Source organism: Ciona robusta, chromosome 3 (assembly GCF_009617815.1).
Source record: "Ciona robusta chromosome 3, ASM961781v2".
NCBI lineage: Eukaryota > Metazoa > Chordata > Ascidiacea > Phlebobranchia > Cionidae > Ciona > Ciona robusta.
This window is the reverse complement of record NC_143237.1, coordinates 2,588,574-2,604,229: the sequence shown is the minus strand read 5'-3', so window position 1 is coordinate 2,604,229 and position 15,656 is coordinate 2,588,574. Positions and strand designations below refer to the sequence as shown.

The 15,656-nt window shown below is 33.0% G+C and overlaps 5 protein-coding genes across 8 annotated transcripts in view; 4 read left to right on the top strand and 1 right to left on the bottom strand.

Annotated features, from left to right (window-relative positions):
- Window positions 1–12: 12 nt before the first annotated feature.
- On the top strand, window positions 13–5,200 carry LOC149737657 (flotillin-1-like). The gene is made up of 6 exons (XM_089873558.1): window positions 13–386; window positions 540–693; window positions 1,118–1,277; window positions 1,710–1,911; window positions 3,174–3,373; window positions 3,952–5,200. The coding sequence occupies exons 1-6, from the start codon at window positions 222–224 to the stop codon at window positions 4,349–4,351; spliced, it is 1,281 nt and encodes a 426-aa protein (XP_089729684.1). The 5' UTR covers window positions 13–221; the 3' UTR covers window positions 4,352–5,200.
- A 969-nt stretch (window positions 5,201–6,169) lies between these two features.
- Window positions 6,170–7,033, top strand: LOC149737656 (large ribosomal subunit protein mL51-like). The gene has a single exon (XM_089873585.1). It carries the CDS (start codon window positions 6,220–6,222, stop codon window positions 6,688–6,690), a length of 471 nt encoding a protein of 156 aa, XP_089729711.1. The 5' UTR covers window positions 6,170–6,219; the 3' UTR covers window positions 6,691–7,033.
- Window positions 6,978–10,117, top strand: LOC149737655 (uncharacterized). 2 transcript variants are annotated; one of them, XM_089873561.1, is made up of 6 exons: window positions 6,978–7,119; window positions 7,270–7,354; window positions 7,801–7,915; window positions 8,472–8,538; window positions 8,607–8,648; window positions 9,170–10,117. In XM_089873561.1, exons 1-6 carry the CDS (start codon window positions 7,104–7,106, stop codon window positions 9,934–9,936), a joined length of 1,092 nt encoding a protein of 363 aa, XP_089729687.1. In that variant the 5' UTR covers window positions 6,978–7,103; the 3' UTR covers window positions 9,937–10,117. The 2 variants fall into 2 exon arrangements, with proteins under 2 accessions (XP_089729687.1, XP_089729688.1); XM_089873562.1 differs by lacking the exon at window positions 8,607–8,648.
- A 700-nt stretch (window positions 10,118–10,817) lies between these two features.
- The window catches only part of LOC149737652 (dnaJ homolog subfamily C member 17-like), a 33,898-nt gene continuing 29,059 nt past the window's right edge, over window positions 10,818–15,656 (top strand). For 2 of the 3 annotated variants that reach the window (XM_089873567.1, XM_089873566.1), the window contains exons 1-8: window positions 10,818–11,034; window positions 11,157–11,226; window positions 11,694–11,752; window positions 11,813–11,900; window positions 11,996–12,066; window positions 12,499–12,577; window positions 15,013–15,140; window positions 15,426–15,503. In XM_089873567.1, the coding sequence (XP_089729693.1) occupies window positions 10,948–11,034; window positions 11,157–11,226; window positions 11,694–11,752; window positions 11,813–11,900; window positions 11,996–12,066; window positions 12,499–12,577; window positions 15,013–15,140; window positions 15,426–15,503 (660 nt within the window). In that variant the 5' untranslated portion in view covers window positions 10,818–10,947. The remainder of the gene's footprint in view (window positions 11,035–11,156; window positions 11,227–11,693; window positions 11,753–11,812; window positions 11,901–11,995; window positions 12,067–12,498; window positions 12,578–15,012; window positions 15,141–15,425; window positions 15,504–15,656) is intronic. The other variant, XM_089873565.1, reaches the window with a different exon arrangement.
- LOC149737654 (uncharacterized) lies at window positions 13,250–14,469 on the bottom strand. The gene is made up of 2 exons (XM_089873569.1): window positions 13,690–14,469; window positions 13,250–13,638 (listed from the first exon to the last, which is right to left on the bottom strand). The coding sequence occupies exons 1-2, from the start codon at window positions 14,096–14,098 to the stop codon at window positions 13,256–13,258; spliced, it is 792 nt and encodes a 263-aa protein (XP_089729695.1). The 5' UTR covers window positions 14,099–14,469; the 3' UTR covers window positions 13,250–13,255.

Here is a 15,656-nt window from a genome sequence, read left to right as displayed (position 1 = left end):
TTGTTTTGTTCGTTGTTCTGTCTTTTGATTATTGTTTCATTATTTTCGATCACAGTAGGCCTAACACATTAATGGGCACACTGTAAATAGTAAACCTCCGAAACTTTTTTGCTGTGTCTCAGTGGTAAGGCGGTCCATTAAGGATGTTTTCAAACCCTAAATAGTTTACACTTCTATTCACAGATTATTTTTTGTATCATACATAAAGTAAAATAATTAAAATGGGTTTTGAAACGTGTGGACCAAATGAAGCCATGGTTGTGTCTGGTTGTATGCATAGTCGACCACTTATGGTTCCTGGTGGCCGGGTTTGGAAGTGGCCGGTGGTTCAACGACTTCAGAGAATATCGCTTAACACAATGACATTGAAGATTCATTCTACAGAGGTAAACAAATGAATATAACTTGCAATATCTTTGCGTGGCTGGTAAACAACAGTCGCTATAACACGGGTGTTCATACACCTCGTGCCAGCTTATGAGTTACCATGTGTCCATGTATGTTACTTTGTGGGTGAATATTTTTTGGGATTTTTTCAGGTGAACACATTAAAGGGTGTGCCCATCTCATGCATTGGGGTTGCCCAGGTTAAAATCCAGGGGCAAAATCAAGATATGCTTGCCAATGCATGCATGCAGTTCCTTGGTAAGACTGAGCAGGAGATTCACAACATTGCTCTTGAAACCCTTGAAGGTGAGCAAAATTTTTCAGAATTTTATTTCAGTTTTAATATACTAGTGCAGCGTTTCTAACAGAAATCGAAAAATCATTTACAGTTCAATTTTTTTGATCTACATGTAATGCAGTCTTTGAAAACAAAATATACAGTCTTTTATTGTGTTGTAGTGGGTGTTTTTTTTCATTTACTTCTTATATAATTTGCCCAGTATGAAAATTACAAATATCCCTAAGCTCCAAACTTTTTAAAATGTAGGGGTGTCTCGTGTCTGGGATAATTAAATGCCTATTACTGTTAAACAAATCTTAACCAATTGGTTCCAATGTTTACTAATTACTGCAGTGCAGAAAACTTTAATGTACGCCTGCCTGCCCCGCCACCCAAGGTTTGGCGCCTTTGGCTATACAAGTTTCTGTAAAAATTTTGCGTTACACTTAGGTCATCAGAGAGCAATCATGGGCAACATGACAGTGGAAGAAATCTACCAAGATCGAAAAAAGTTTGCAAAAAATGTGTTTGAAGTTGCATCATCTGATCTTATTCAGATGGGCATTACAGTAGTGTCGTACACTCTAAAGGATGTTACTGATAATGAAGGGTAATTACTAATTAGATGTGTAGTTATATATTTTTGTACTATTGTACATTACCAATGTACCACAGTAAGAGATAGTAGCTTTTTTTTGCCGCAAATGCCATTAATTTTCAATGAAGCGAAAAAGTAATTCCATGATTTTGTTAAGTTTCTTACTAGTTTCCTACATCCAAATAATGCATTTAGGTAATTGGATAAAACATGGTCTGTACTATCAGAAACATGTGGATCTTCATTGATTAATGTGCCGAGTACTGTATTATTTGGCCCTTGTTATTGGCTGTTTGTATAGACTAGTAATTAACTGCAGGGTCAGTAAGTTCTGTATTAGGATAAAAAACTGGAGTGCTAAAACACCTCATATCATGTCTATTATAATAGTTATGGTGACCCCAGGCCCAAGCATCCTTAATGTGACGCCTATGTATACCACAGATATCTTTCTGCACTTGGTCAAACACGAACTGCTCAAGTTCAGAGAGATGCAAAGATTGGAGAGGCAGAGTCGAGGAGGGATGCCGGGATCAAGGAAGCGATTGCCAACCAAGATCGTATGAAGGTTCGTTACGAGAATGACACGGAGATCGCAAAAGCAAAGAGAGATTATGATCTTAAGAAAGCTGCTTATGATATTGAGGTAAGGTTTGATGCTTGTATTTATGTTGTTGATTTTCCCCATTTAAATTACACAGTAGTCCATTACCTTAGCTTGCAATTAGTAATTGGGTTATTGTGAATTTTTATTATTATTATTATATATATACATATATTGCTGATGTTGCATTTGCCACACATTTTGTGAGTAAACAAATAACTAAGCTTAAATTCTTAACATATTTTATACAAATAGTTGTTTGCGCGTGATATATGGCCTATGTAAGTTATATTTTTTGCTTGACCAGATATTAGGCAACGAACATCTGACTTGTTCCTATTTTAAAGTTCTCTGCTTTGTTTGTTTTCCTCATGTTTAATTTATTTGTAATGGAAATCCTGAATGTGTGGTTTCTACGTTTACAAATGTATATATAAATAAAAATATATATACAATATATATTAAAAATATATAAAATATATAAATATATATAAATATTTCAATTGCATGTTACAATGCAAAATTTCTATAAAACGCAAAATTCTTGGACATTTGTTCACTTTTACATGTTGTATGCTTTGTATATTATTTACATAGAATAATTAATAATATTATTAATGCATGGCTTTTGTGCAATAGAACACTAGGAAATAAATGATAATCACTTCCTTATCAGTCAGTTAATTAATAATTACTGCTGTAGTTGGTTTGCTAGAAAGAATATATCCTGTTCACTGTATACATTATAATATAAAATATATCCATCTATATAATATTTGTTTATGTCTATATATTTTGCTTGCTAACATGTATTTGGATTAATACTATAACATAACAATCAGTATATAAATCTTTCAAGATTTATATAATTCAAATTTTCAACTATTAAAACTGATAAATAAAACATCCTTTACAATAAAACTATGTATTAATTAATGCCCTAGCCAATGTTATCTCATAACGAATTTCAAATTGAAGTTTTAAAAACACTTTTCACTAGGCCTATCCCGCAAACCTTACGCCCTAATTGTTGGATATGCTAAGTATTTGTAAATTGGTTTTATATTTTTTGATTAGAATAAAACGCCTAGATCATTAGTTGTTCTATTTAAATATTGCTGACAATGAAACCTTATGCACATATTTAATCATAGAAACCTAATATGTGTATTTTGCTTTTTTGTGCATATGTATGCCCTTGAATCGATTAAAGTTAATTGAATTTTAAGTATCAATCAAAGGTAAAAATTTTTTTTTAAGAATGACACTATAGGTATTCAATACAAAACAAATTGTCAATTTAGGTTCATACTAAAAAAGCCGAATCTGAGCTTGCTTACGATCTTCAAGCTGCAATTTCAAAGCAATCGATCAAAGAAGCAGAGATGCAGATCAAGGTTGAAGAAAGATCCAAACAAATTCAAGTCCAGGAGCAAGAGATTCTGAGGAGAGAGAAAGAATTGGAAGCTCAAGTGAAGAAACCGGCTGAAGCTGAAAAATACAGGCAAGAAAAGTTGTGAAATTAGTGTTTTATTTGGTGTTCTTTAATCAAGTTATAATTGTTTAATGCAGTTTATTACTAAATATGTGTTAAATGTAATTGTTATCATTTCTTTATTTTGTCATGGAAAAAATATTACAAATGGGATTATGAAAGTTTATTTGTTTATGAAATTCATTTTTCTTTGATAAGTTTCTGTATATATTATGATATTTAACATTCATGGATCAACAAGTTTTTTTAATCTTTTTTTATGTGTGCATTTATTTAGGCTTATGATTCAAACATTCGACCAAAGGTCACAGTCTAAAACATGGTCATATCATATCTAAAATATAGCTGAATGATTTTTTCAACTCGGTGTCCTGCATCCACTTAAATTTCAACATCTAAACGTAGAAGTAAACTTTATACTTGTTTTTACATTGTGTATACTTTTTCTTTGAACTAATGAAAAACTTCTAACCTGGTAAAATTTGAATTAGTGTGTTCATGCAAATAAATAGGGTTAAATGTTTTAAACACAGAAGCCACACCTGTGATTGTACTTTGATGTTACATATTAACTCAATACATATTAGATTGGAGACCATTGCTGAAGCAGAAAGAAACAAAGTTGTTCTTGAAGCAGAAGCTGAAGCCGAATCTATCAGAATGAAGGGAGAAGCTCAAGCTTTTGCTATCGAGGCTCGTGCTAAGGCTGAAGCTGAACAGATGGTCAAGAAAGCTGATGCGTGGAAAGATTACCAGGAGGCTGCTATGGTTGATATGGTTCTGAGCACTCTGCCCAAGGTTGCGGCAGAGGTGGCCGCTCCTATTGCTACAACAAGGAAGATCACTATGGTATCTTCTGGCAAGGGAGAAATTGGAGCAGCTAAGTTGTCAGGAGAGGTGTTGGATGTGGTTGCTAAGCTGCCAGAAATGATCGAGAAGCTTACTGGTGTAAATATGTCCAAAGCTATGAAAATAAAGGGACATTAAGCATCTTCCTATGTAAACATAACTAAGATGGAGATGTTAACCTTTGCATTAAAATGTTGCTTGATACGTTAATACAGGCTTTATAAACATATTCTTCACCTAATGTTACTTATACTACTAACAAGTGTTGTTGGAAAATAACATTTTCTACTTTTGGAACTGAAAGGGCACTTGAATTTGTGTCATTAGTAGAAGCCAAATTAAACCTTATGTACATTAAACAAACTTACAACAGACAGTAGCCTGGTAAATTCATTTGCATGTTTGTAATATTTATGTAATCTGATACAGAATTATGCCTGGTGACATCACCTTCATTTTAATGTCTTGAATTTCTTTGTTAGGTGTTTTCTTTTTATGGTTTTTAAATCGAAATTAAAGTCTTATGAGCAGAAGATGTAATGTGGTGCCTTATAAACAAAACTGCAAATTACATCCATGATAGTTATAAGTGTACACTTTACAAAACCTTTGTTTTTACTATTTTACACTCATAGTCTCACTATTTCTCCTACTCAGCGAATATGTATTACCGCAGTAGTTAAAAACCAAGTTACCGAAACCATGCTTTAGGTACGGTTAAACTCTTTAAGTAATATTCATGCATGCATATGTATATTGCATTTGTTGTATCAAAAGTGTGACTTAAAATGTTTAGCTGGTGCTTTTTTGGCCGTATGTACTTTACCAAACAACCATATAAAATTTGTGGTTGTAACTGAATCAATAATTATGATTTATTTTAGAACAAAAATATGGAGAAATTTTTGAACTGAATTTTTGTTTCCTATTGTTTATATTTGTAGCCAGAATAAATCCTCAAGTTGTAAATAAAAGTAAATAACATGATTTGTGTTTTGTAAATTTTACAGTAAGGGGTATTATTGGTAATGGCAGTACATGTAAGGTTTCATGAATAAGATGTCAGAAAACGTGTTAAAATATGTGATGTTCACTTGACCACAGATACAATATAATAATATATGTGTTCATCTCGTGTGATTTCTATTTTTATTAACAGGTGGTAATAATAGAAAACGTAAAAAAATCGTTTACGAATCGGGGGCGAACATTTCAAATTCTGCTCGAGGGCAAGATTAGCGTTGTTGGATTCAGATAGTTCGACAGTTTTAATGAGTTTCATGCTTACCATTAGCGTTATTACACCTCCTATCAGTATAAATTACTACAACGTTCGTTTTAACGTAGTTTTGTTTACACTTTAGACTACAATACAGGTGTTGAGGGGCATGTCTAAAACCTTGAAAACCTGACTGCCCTGAATTGCCTGAATTTTAATTCAGTGTTGCCAGATTATTTTCGTATTTTTTAATACGTTTGCAAAAGCGGCCCTGACTTTCGTGATTGCAAATAAAAGCAGCCCTGAACTTTCGTAATTGTGTGTATATATACATCCCTGAATTTCGTTATAGTATGTATATTCAGCCCTGAATTTCGTTATAGTATGTATATACATCCCTGAATTTCGTGAATATACATACTATAACGAAATTCAGGGCTGTATATACATACTATAGCGAAATTCAGGGCTGAATATATACATACTATAACGAAAGTCAGGGCAGTATATATACACAATCACGAAATTCAGGGATGTATATACATACTATAACGAAATTCAGGGCTGAATATACATACTATAACGAAATTCAGGGATGTATATATACACACAATTACGAAAGTTCAGGGCTGCTTTTATTTGCAATCACGAAAGTCAGGGCCGCTTTCGCAAACGTATTAAAAAATACGAAAATAATCTGGCAACACTGAATTAAAATTCAGGCAATTCAGGGCAGTCAGGTTTTCAGGGTTTTAGACATGCCCGGTGTTGAGCCAGCGTAACCCGAATGTCTTGTTTGAAACTTACATCAAGAATCATACTGCAACCTCTTGGTTGGTTATACAATCCTGTAAACCAGTTATCAAGTACACTAACTTTAAACTCTACTTCAAGACGTTTTAAAAAACGCTGGATAAACACTGACCAATGGCCGAAAGCGAAGGTAAACGGAGAAACGAAAACATGGATGCCGAATGTTCCACTTACAAAGGTTGAGGACGATTTGTCAAGGGAAAAAGCTTATTTTGGAATGTATGACTACCTAGCTGTTCTGGGAAACGATGTTACCTTGACACCAAAACTATTTTGCAAAGGACCGGGTTATGTAAGGGCAACAAATCAAAGAGAACTTTTCATGTTGTTAAAGAAAAGGTCCATGCTTGGCCACCATATGCATATTGAAGATATGAATGCAATGCAAAAGAGGATTAAATATTTAATGAAACTTGAAAACAGAGTTAAAAAGTCCAGAGGTTGAAAGGGCAATTATCTAAACTGATGACTATAAAATAAATTAATGTATGTTCCACATAAACTTCCTATTTGTATTGAAAACTTACTTTTGAAATTATTCCTGTAAATTTAACACTAATGTAATGTAACAATGGCCTCCCACTTCAGTTAATAACCTTGAATGTTCAGTACCTAAACCTGCTTGAGTTCTGTACCAATATTCCATGTGTTAACTGTTAACCATTAACTGTCAAAATCACATGCTGTGTATCTATAGTCTATACATCTACAGAGTACAAGTATCCTGCTGTGAAAGTGCAAAATCAACACCTAATGACTACTTCTTTCCACACTTTGTAGCTAATAAAGTGATTTGCATTAGTATATAACGTACTGTAAGAAGTAATTTGTTCATTGAAGATACAACAAGTCAAAACTATGTCTGATCCAACAGGTATGTTTTATCAGCCTGTTTTAATTCTTAGCGTTAAAAGTTTTGCGACATGTTTGAAAATTTAAATTGGCTTATTAACATTGTTATATTATACTTATCAACTTATGTATCTGCTTAATAGTCAATATTAAACTATATCTTATATTGCAGTCAGCACATGGACAGGTTTCTTTAAAGACGCCGGCATACCATCAGGATTGGATATGAAATATGCGATATTATTTTGTGACCACAGGTAAGTGTGTCACAAATCTATTATGTAAACTTTGTTCTTAAAATGGTATGTCTAAGTCTTAATTCAGCTATGTAAATACAGCGGTCGAATCTTGTCTACCGACTAAATTATACATGGCTTTTTTTTAGTGGCAGGTAACCATAGTGACCCCAACCAACAAACATTAATCGATAGACGAGGAGAATACCACCTCAGTTTTACCTCTTTGTAAATAATTTGACTCATTTACAAATGTTTTACCTTTACTCAAAACTGAAAGTTGGTTTGTTTAAAACTAATATTGTCATTACTCATTTATTCCTGTTTAGTAAACTTTTCATTAGGTGTAATATTCAAGATATCTTACAAGTCACAACCCGTGGTTTTAATATAGACAACTAAATCATAATGTTTTATACTGAATACTATGTTAATATAGTTTGTAAATGAAAGTTACTTTGCTCCAGGATACAGAAAGAAATCTTGGGGGATTTGAATCGTGAATATTTGTTAGAAATGGGAATAAAAGCAATGGGAGATGTTATTGCAATATTGAAGCAAGCTAAACTTGTATCAGATGAGGTAAATAGTAAATACATTTTACTGTATAATATAGTAGGGTGGGGGAAGATGGGACACCCTTTCATTCTCCTTTCTCGTCGCATTTGATAGTAAACAAAGAACATTTAAAGAAATATAAAACCGTATTTCCAGGACTCCTATAGGCCGTTGTAAAATGTTTAAAACCTGTTCAGGACATTTGGATATTACGTGTTAAAGGTGTCCCATCTTCCCCCATCCTACTATATATAAAAACTAACACGGACAGCATAGCTTCATTTTTAAAAACTAATGTTTTAACATAATACAGTTTTAAAGAATAAGTATTTAGGTGAACTAAAGCATTTTTATATCCATAATATTTACCTGTTTTTGTTTACATAATTAGGTATTCATATAACATCTAAATTTTAAAAATAAGTGGAATTATGTTGAACATTGTTGTGCTGAACTAGCATGTGTAGAAGTGCTCATATAATAATATATACATTACATTTTTGTTAATTTTGTATTTGTTATAAACTGCATTTTGCATACCAAACTCTACTTTAACAAAATATTGTTTCATAAACACAAGGTAACAAGGGAAAAGACCACTAATCTTATCAGACCAACCAATGGCCATCGATCAAACCACATGGACAGTAAGTTTTGTTCTAAATTTTATTAAGACTGTCAAAAAAACTCTTTTTCAGAAAACATTATTTTTCAGCTTTAACAGTTGCTGCTAAAATTGACTCAGTTGTGCACAGTGGTAAGTGTTTGTAAAATGCTCTTTGTTAATGTGGGTCAAAACGCAAGAATCACAACAGTTATTTCTTACTAAAATATGTTTTGTTTGTTTTTTTCTGCACGCATATACCACTCCAAATTTGAATAGGTACTTGAGCACATATAGCTTGTACCGGATGTGATTCATTAGGAAACTGATAACTAACAGGATGTGGAATTATAATTTATTTTAAATTAAAATATTTTTTGCTCTCAGTTCTAGACATATAAATACATTTTTATTTGTCTTATAAGTGAAGCATACGAGTGTTGGTAACTTTTTTGTAAGCACTAATCTATGGATGATAATTAAAACAACCTGTAAGAGACTTCTGGGTTGAAACAATTGCCGTAAAGTGTCCTTTCCGAGGTCACACAACGCTTTCATTATCGAGCCTCGAACCTCTACATCTGGTCAAAAGGCAGGCTATATCCACTTTGCCAAAATAAACTATTTCTTAAACATCAACAGGTAAATTTTCACAGTAAAGGTTTATGTTACAGCCGACACATCAAAATCAGTGTTCCAGCGTCTTGGAGAAGATGCTCCAACTCCGGAAGATTCAGCTGGAGTATTTCGTCGATTGGGAGAGCCTGTTGTCTCAACAACTGATGATACCACTGAAGAAAAATTAAGATCAATCAAGAAAACGGTAAATGATACACAGAAATTAAAAACTGGGAAGAGAAAAAGTGTCTTAGATAGACTTGGGCCACCTTCTGATGAAGCACCAGTGAAGAAAATGGTGAAAACAGCTGGGAAAAATCAACCTAATATTGTCGTCACTTCGTCAAATTCTGTGAAAAAGAAAGTTAGAGTGCAACGAGTCAGTGATGTTACTTCAAGTGAAGATTCCGTACGGATGAAACCTAAAACTGTTGTGCGAATGAAGCCACTGCCGAAATCTGTGAGCACATTGAAGCAGAAAGTTATCATGAAGAGAGTTACTAATCAACCAGCCATAAAAAGGAAATCTAACGTGATGGACAGACTTGGTGGTAAAGTAAGCAGCACAATGGTTAAACCAGGTGTCAAGTCACTTACAAAGTCCAACCTTCGTATGAGAATGGACAGAATGGAGAGAAGCAAAGTCGCAACAAAGAGCATGAAACAGTTGCCCCGACTAAGATCTGACATGATGAGAATTAAACAACCCACAAGGTTTTCAAAACCCATCTCAAGTAACACTGTATCAAGCACTACTTCTGCGGGAATCTTTCGTGGTAAAGGTGCAGTATCGCACAGTGTATTTGACAGGTTGGGAAAATGAAATAATCAACAATTTTAAATTTGCACATATGCTTGCATATCAGTTGCTATTGATTTTAATAGTCCCTGACTGCCTGTTGATTACATCTTAGCGCTGCTCTTGTCGTGCTTGTCATATGTGTATATCTCGTAGCAACATAGATGTACATATGCAGGTTAAATAAATTATTTTACACGTTGGAGTATTGAGTTTTTGTTGATAGTCAAAACAGTTGAAATCTTATGTAGTGTAGGTAGTACAGGTCAGAGCCATAGAAATACCGAGTAGTCCAACCCATTGTTACGTAAAACACAAATTGAACGGCAATTTGGGTCCAAAATAACACAGTAGGTATAGGGAAAATGTATGTTTTTCGGTAAATTACAGAAAAACTTGGGCCTAAAAACAAATTTAAAGGTTGAAAAATGTAAAAAACATGTGTTATTTGTTTTCTGTGTCAAAAAAAGTCAAAAATTAGAATTAGAAGCGGTTGATTTGCGACATTTTAGTCATTTAATGCGGCTAAATTTATACATTTTTTCTAAAAAATGTTTGGTAAGGTAAATAGAAGCTGTTTTACACCTTCTCACAAAAGGAAAACACAAACAAAACTTAACAAGTTCGTTTAAACCCATTGTCAAAGTCACCACTTTTGCTCTATTTTGGACACACATAGACGGCAGTTGGACTACTCGGTGTTTATATGACTCTGGTACAGGTAAGTAGTGCGCATTCTTAGACCACGTTAGGTCGGTTGCCAGCGCTCTTACTATATGCTAATGGATTTATTTTTAATAATAAAGTTAAGACTGCAACACAATACCTTTGTATTGGGTCGTATCCTTCACTCGATTGTTTTTTGCTCCCCATCAAAAGTTGACAATATATATAGATATAGACAGGGGAACTCCCGAGTAAAAGATTTTCTTATCGCGAAGCAACGTAAAGAAAACGATTTTGATCATTTTTTTTAATTCAAAGGTAAGTCAGCACACGTTATTATCGTTTTTGTAATAATTCGGTAGTTAAAAGATGACGAACAATAAAAAGAAAGATGATATAATGAAATTAGACCTCTACAAACTCCTGGAGATTGCAGAAGATGTTACCCCGAAACAGGTTTGTTATTTTAATATTTAACACGGATTGTTTAAAATCAAATACCTCGTATTCATTGTAATTGTGACCTTGCTTTATTAAATATATAAATACAGTTTAAAACTCACGTTATAATTTTTTAGATTAAAAAAGCTTACAGAGCAAAAGCATTGAAATGTCATCCAGATAAAAATCCAGACAACCCAAAAGCAGGTATGGTTATTAATATTAGGTATATATTACTTTATGTAATGTGGCATTTGCTTAGAACGTTTTTATGTATTGTGATATTTGCTTAGAATTTAAATAAAATATAATGAGAAGGTTGTGTTAACAGTAAACAATCGCACTTGTATGTCATTTCGAAATAAATTCCTTAAATTAGAGACCTACCGATATTATTTTTTCTGCTAAAGTGATACTGTTATTCTAGTTGTTAGACAAAAAGAGGCTGGTGACTCTCGACATTATTAAACCATGATGCATGTAATGTGTAAACCGCAACATTAGTAAACTATTATTCACTGCAATATGAATGCTAAACTACGACTATATCACCTTATATTTTGTTTTACCAATTCTACATGCTAGAAAGTTGACTGCGCATTTTGTCCTATAGAAAATAAACTTTAAGAAATTTGCTTGTTGGTTTTTTATTTATGCTTGATTGAATGTTTCAGCGGAAACATTTCATCAATTGTCACAAGCTTTGGAAATTCTGTCAGATGTTGGAGCAAGGGTATGAATATAACTATAGAATTTGTACTTATATGAAGATCTGTTTGGTTTTGTATTACAGGCTGCTTACGATCATGTTTTACGGGCAAGGAGAGCGGCAAAAGAGAGAACCCAACATCTTGATGCTAAACGAAGGAAAGTAAAAGAAGGTAATAAGTTGTAAAACATCAAACTTAAATAAATCCTATTCTATAATATCTTATGTAAAATTGCTCCTGTTTTACATTATATTTTATTAACTTAGATTTAGAAGCAAGAGAACAAGCTGCGGATCAGATAGAGAAGAAACAAGCAAAAACCAATCTGAAGCATGAGGTGCAAAATAATTTATTTTCCATGTCAAATTTTATATATATATATACTTTTTTTAAGAAACTAGCTAACTAATCTGAAGCATGAGTTTTAATCAGCAGCACATCTTTTATGTTCTACAAATGTGTATTTTTTTTTAGGTTGTATTATTTATACATAAAACAAATATATTCTTAATCTTTCAATTAAAGAAAAATTTAAAAGTTGTATTATTTATAGATTTATATTTTTGTTTTATGAGTAATGAATACAACTTCGTCTTCATATTTTACCTTAATCTTAATGCAGTATTTGGTTTACCCAACTTTTAAATTTTCTTTCATAAGAATAAAACTGAAATATTGAGAATATATTTGTTTTATGAATATAACATCATATTTTTACCTGAATGCATTGTCTGGTTTACTTACAAATTTATAAATTTTTGTTTATAAGATTGAAAGATTAAGAGATGAAGGATCAAGAATATTGGAAGAGGAACAACGTTATATGAGAGAACAAATGAAAAAAGAAGGTAAGTTGTACAGTTTTAGTTTTGTGGGCTTTTATGTTTTGTTCAGGCACAGTGGATAGCGCTTGCCTTTAGCCCAAAGGTTATGGGTTAAAGGCTGAACGCTGCTACCATTGTGGTTGTAAAAGTCTCCACCCAGTGGTTCATTATCGGCCATTTTTATTGTCATTTATATAATAACACAAAATTACCCACAAAGTTACTTACATGGTGTATAAAACAGAACACCTGTGTTATACCGACTGACATTTCCCCGCAACACAGGAGGTTAAAATTGTCAAATTTATTTAGTGTGTTGACTGAACAAAATAATCTTTTATTACATTCATGCATTTAATGCATTTATTTGTGATGTAATGACCTGGACTTTTATTTTATACAAGCATTTGTTTTCATTTATCACTCATCAAAGTTATAACAGGTTTGAAGTGATGAAATAAACGGTAATAAGAAAAAGTTTAAAATTATTAAAAGCAAAATCTTAAGTTACACTTATGCAGTAGGTTAGAAAATAAAGCAAGTTATAAATTTACAAATAAAAAATTGTACACAATTAGTTGATTCGCCTTTTACCTTTAGGAATACACAGTTAGGTTAGGTAATTTTGGTTATGTAGTGTTATGCACAAAAACAATATGTACACGGTACACCATGTGTAACATATATTTATTTGTGTTTGTTTTACACTTGCTCTTGGTAATTGAATTGTCCCATGTTGTATGTCATATTGTTTGCCCCCTGATTCACTGGTGTCATGGAAACTGCTGTAGCTGTCATTGCAGTTACATTTTCTGAAGGACTAATACTGTATAACACTGCCTGTTGGGTCCTGTTTTGTTCCTTTGCCTTTTTGTTATTTTTTTTCGCGCTTTGGCGAGCAACCTCACCCCCGGTCATTGTGGCGGCTCCGGCAGCCATCATTGCTGCCCCCGCTGGCCATGTAACCATTGCAACACAAAAGAACGGCATGGTTGCTAGGCCGATTGCAATAAGAGCGATCCCACCAAGCATTTCAAGCACACCAACCACACATAAACCTGTGCAACACAACTCATCTCGTGTGGCTGTGAAAATAAACTGTTTCAAATTTACTAAAGCGAATAAAGAAAACTCACCTTTACTCTTTGCTTTATCTCTTTCTTCTTGTATTTCTTCATTTGTTCGTTGATTTTGTGCAAGAAATATTTGTTGATTGTGGTGTGTTGCTGCGACAGGAGGAGTTGTAATATTGGATGCCACCATTTGGGGGTTGACTGGTTTTATATTTATTGCCATGCTGTGAGTTGGTGGTTGTTTTGCTTCGTTTAACAACCCCTGTTGCTGCATGCCACCTTGGTATGACAACCCCTGTTGCTGCATGCCACCTTGGTATGACAACCCCTGTTGCTGCATGCCACCTTGGTATGACAACCTATGTTGCTGTACGCCACTGTGTTGCAACAACCCTCCTTGACTTGGTGACAAATAAACAGGAACAAGTTTCATCTCAGCACCTGTGTAAGGTGGAGGAGCTGGAACTGCCATTTTGTCTTCTCTAACTTTTTAAGTTAACTTTAAAATCGATCGACATTTGAAAAAACATCTACCATGTCTATGTTTCAACAAAACGAATTAGATTTTAACTTAAAATACATGATCGGGTAAGCAGTAACGCAATATTTGTTTCTTACCACAATCTGCACACGAATAGTGAAGCTTTCCAATGACGTCGTGCTTTACTGTGCTCAAGTTCAGTGATGCATGAAATAAGTTGTTCATCTTACTCTGTATGGAATTTTGTTTTCTTTATCTTCTTGTGTTTATGCACAAACTTCAAGCAGTGTTTCCAGATACTTTTCTTATAAAAACTAACTGTAACTGAAACATTATAGTAAATTATACTCAACAAAAAAAAATATTAATCCATCAAAGTGAACAACACTGACTGTTTGTTATGTTAAATTTTTTCACACGTTTTACTTTCACACTTGTGTTTGATTAACTTTAAAAAAACTTATATACAAGTCATAACAGGTGTGACGAAAATTACTTAAAAGTTGATACATAACATTTTATTGTTGTTACGCAGGTACCTTTTTATTTCCCATGTATTTTTTATTCATCGCATGTTTTAATGGCTTGCTTTTATGTTAGTTCTTGTCTATTGGTTGTTTTCAATTAATATAATTCATTAATTTCTTATCATAGGATAACTTAATTCACATATGTTGTTAATTAAAGTATGTAGCAAACTAAATTAAGTTCAAATATACAATTCGTTGGGACTTCATTTTTGTTTCCAACATATTGAATAGCACTTAATCTTGGCTGTTATTTTTTAAGAGAATGGTTCAACTTCATCACCACTTGGTCGTGGCCAGATTTATGTAATTCACCATACACATATTGTTATTAATTAAAAATCACACACTTCACATTAATGTAACTTTATTTTACAGAGAGCACTCTTATACATAATGACCAACCAAAGGAACCTGCCCGCCTCAAGTTAAAATGGAGGTCGCTCAAAGAAGATGAAAACAATGGTGGTTATAACGAAGATATGTTAAAGAAAATGTTTTCCAAAGTATGTTTTTGTTATGAAACTTGTATTATTATTTTGTACATGATCAAAAAGCCAAACGTTGTAAAAAATGTATTGTTTGTATTAATATTTTATATTTTCAAGCATCCATTTGATCCAGCATAACTCTTTGTACTTAGATCGTACTGTTCTGTTTTTTAGCTTTAACATGGTTGTATGCGGGGTGAGACCAAATTGGTTAAGTCTGCAGTGTTACATGTAAGGTCATATTATACCTTCCTATATTAGGTTTTTCCTACATCTTGTAAATCAAATGTTCTTGTACAGTATTGCAATGTAAACGGATTGATTTTATCAAAGAAGAAAGGAAGTGCCATCATCGAACTGGCTGATGCAAAAGCTGCGGTAATATACCTTGTTTATTAATTTATATTTTTTTACTTTAAACTAATACTTATAAGTTTTTTAGCACTTCATGGTTGCTGTTAACATAAATACACATACTCTAAATTGCCGCACAATGTGTGACAGTGACATTCATTTATACAATAATAAATA

Bases quoted from the DNA above. Each gene is read 5' to 3' on its own strand.
- LOC149737657 (XM_089873558.1), top strand. From the start codon at position 222: ATGGGTTTTGAAACGTGTGGACCAAATGAAGCCATGGTTGTGTCTGGT. The intron at 1,912-3,173 runs GTAAGGTTTGAT...TTGTCAATTTAG, and splicing joins AAGCTGCTTATGATATTGAG to GTTCATACTAAAAAAGCCGA. The intron at 3,374-3,951 runs GCAAGAAAAGTT...AATACATATTAG, and splicing joins GCTGAAGCTGAAAAATACAG to ATTGGAGACCATTGCTGAAG.
- LOC149737656 (XM_089873585.1), top strand. From the start codon at position 6,220: ATGTCTTGTTTGAAACTTACATCAAGAATCATACTGCAACCTCTTGGT.
- LOC149737655 (XM_089873561.1), top strand. The intron at 7,355-7,800 runs GTAAGTGTGTCA...ACTTTGCTCCAG, and splicing joins ATATTATTTTGTGACCACAG to GATACAGAAAGAAATCTTGG. The intron at 8,539-8,606 runs GTAAGTTTTGTT...ATTATTTTTCAG, and splicing joins TCGATCAAACCACATGGACA to CTTTAACAGTTGCTGCTAAA.
- LOC149737654 (XM_089873569.1), bottom strand. From the start codon at position 14,098: ATGGCAGTTCCAGCTCCTCCACCTTACACAGGTGCTGAGATGAAACTT. The intron at 13,639-13,689 runs GTGAGTTTTCTT...TTATTTTCACAG, and splicing joins AGATAAAGCAAAGAGTAAAG to CCACACGAGATGAGTTGTGT.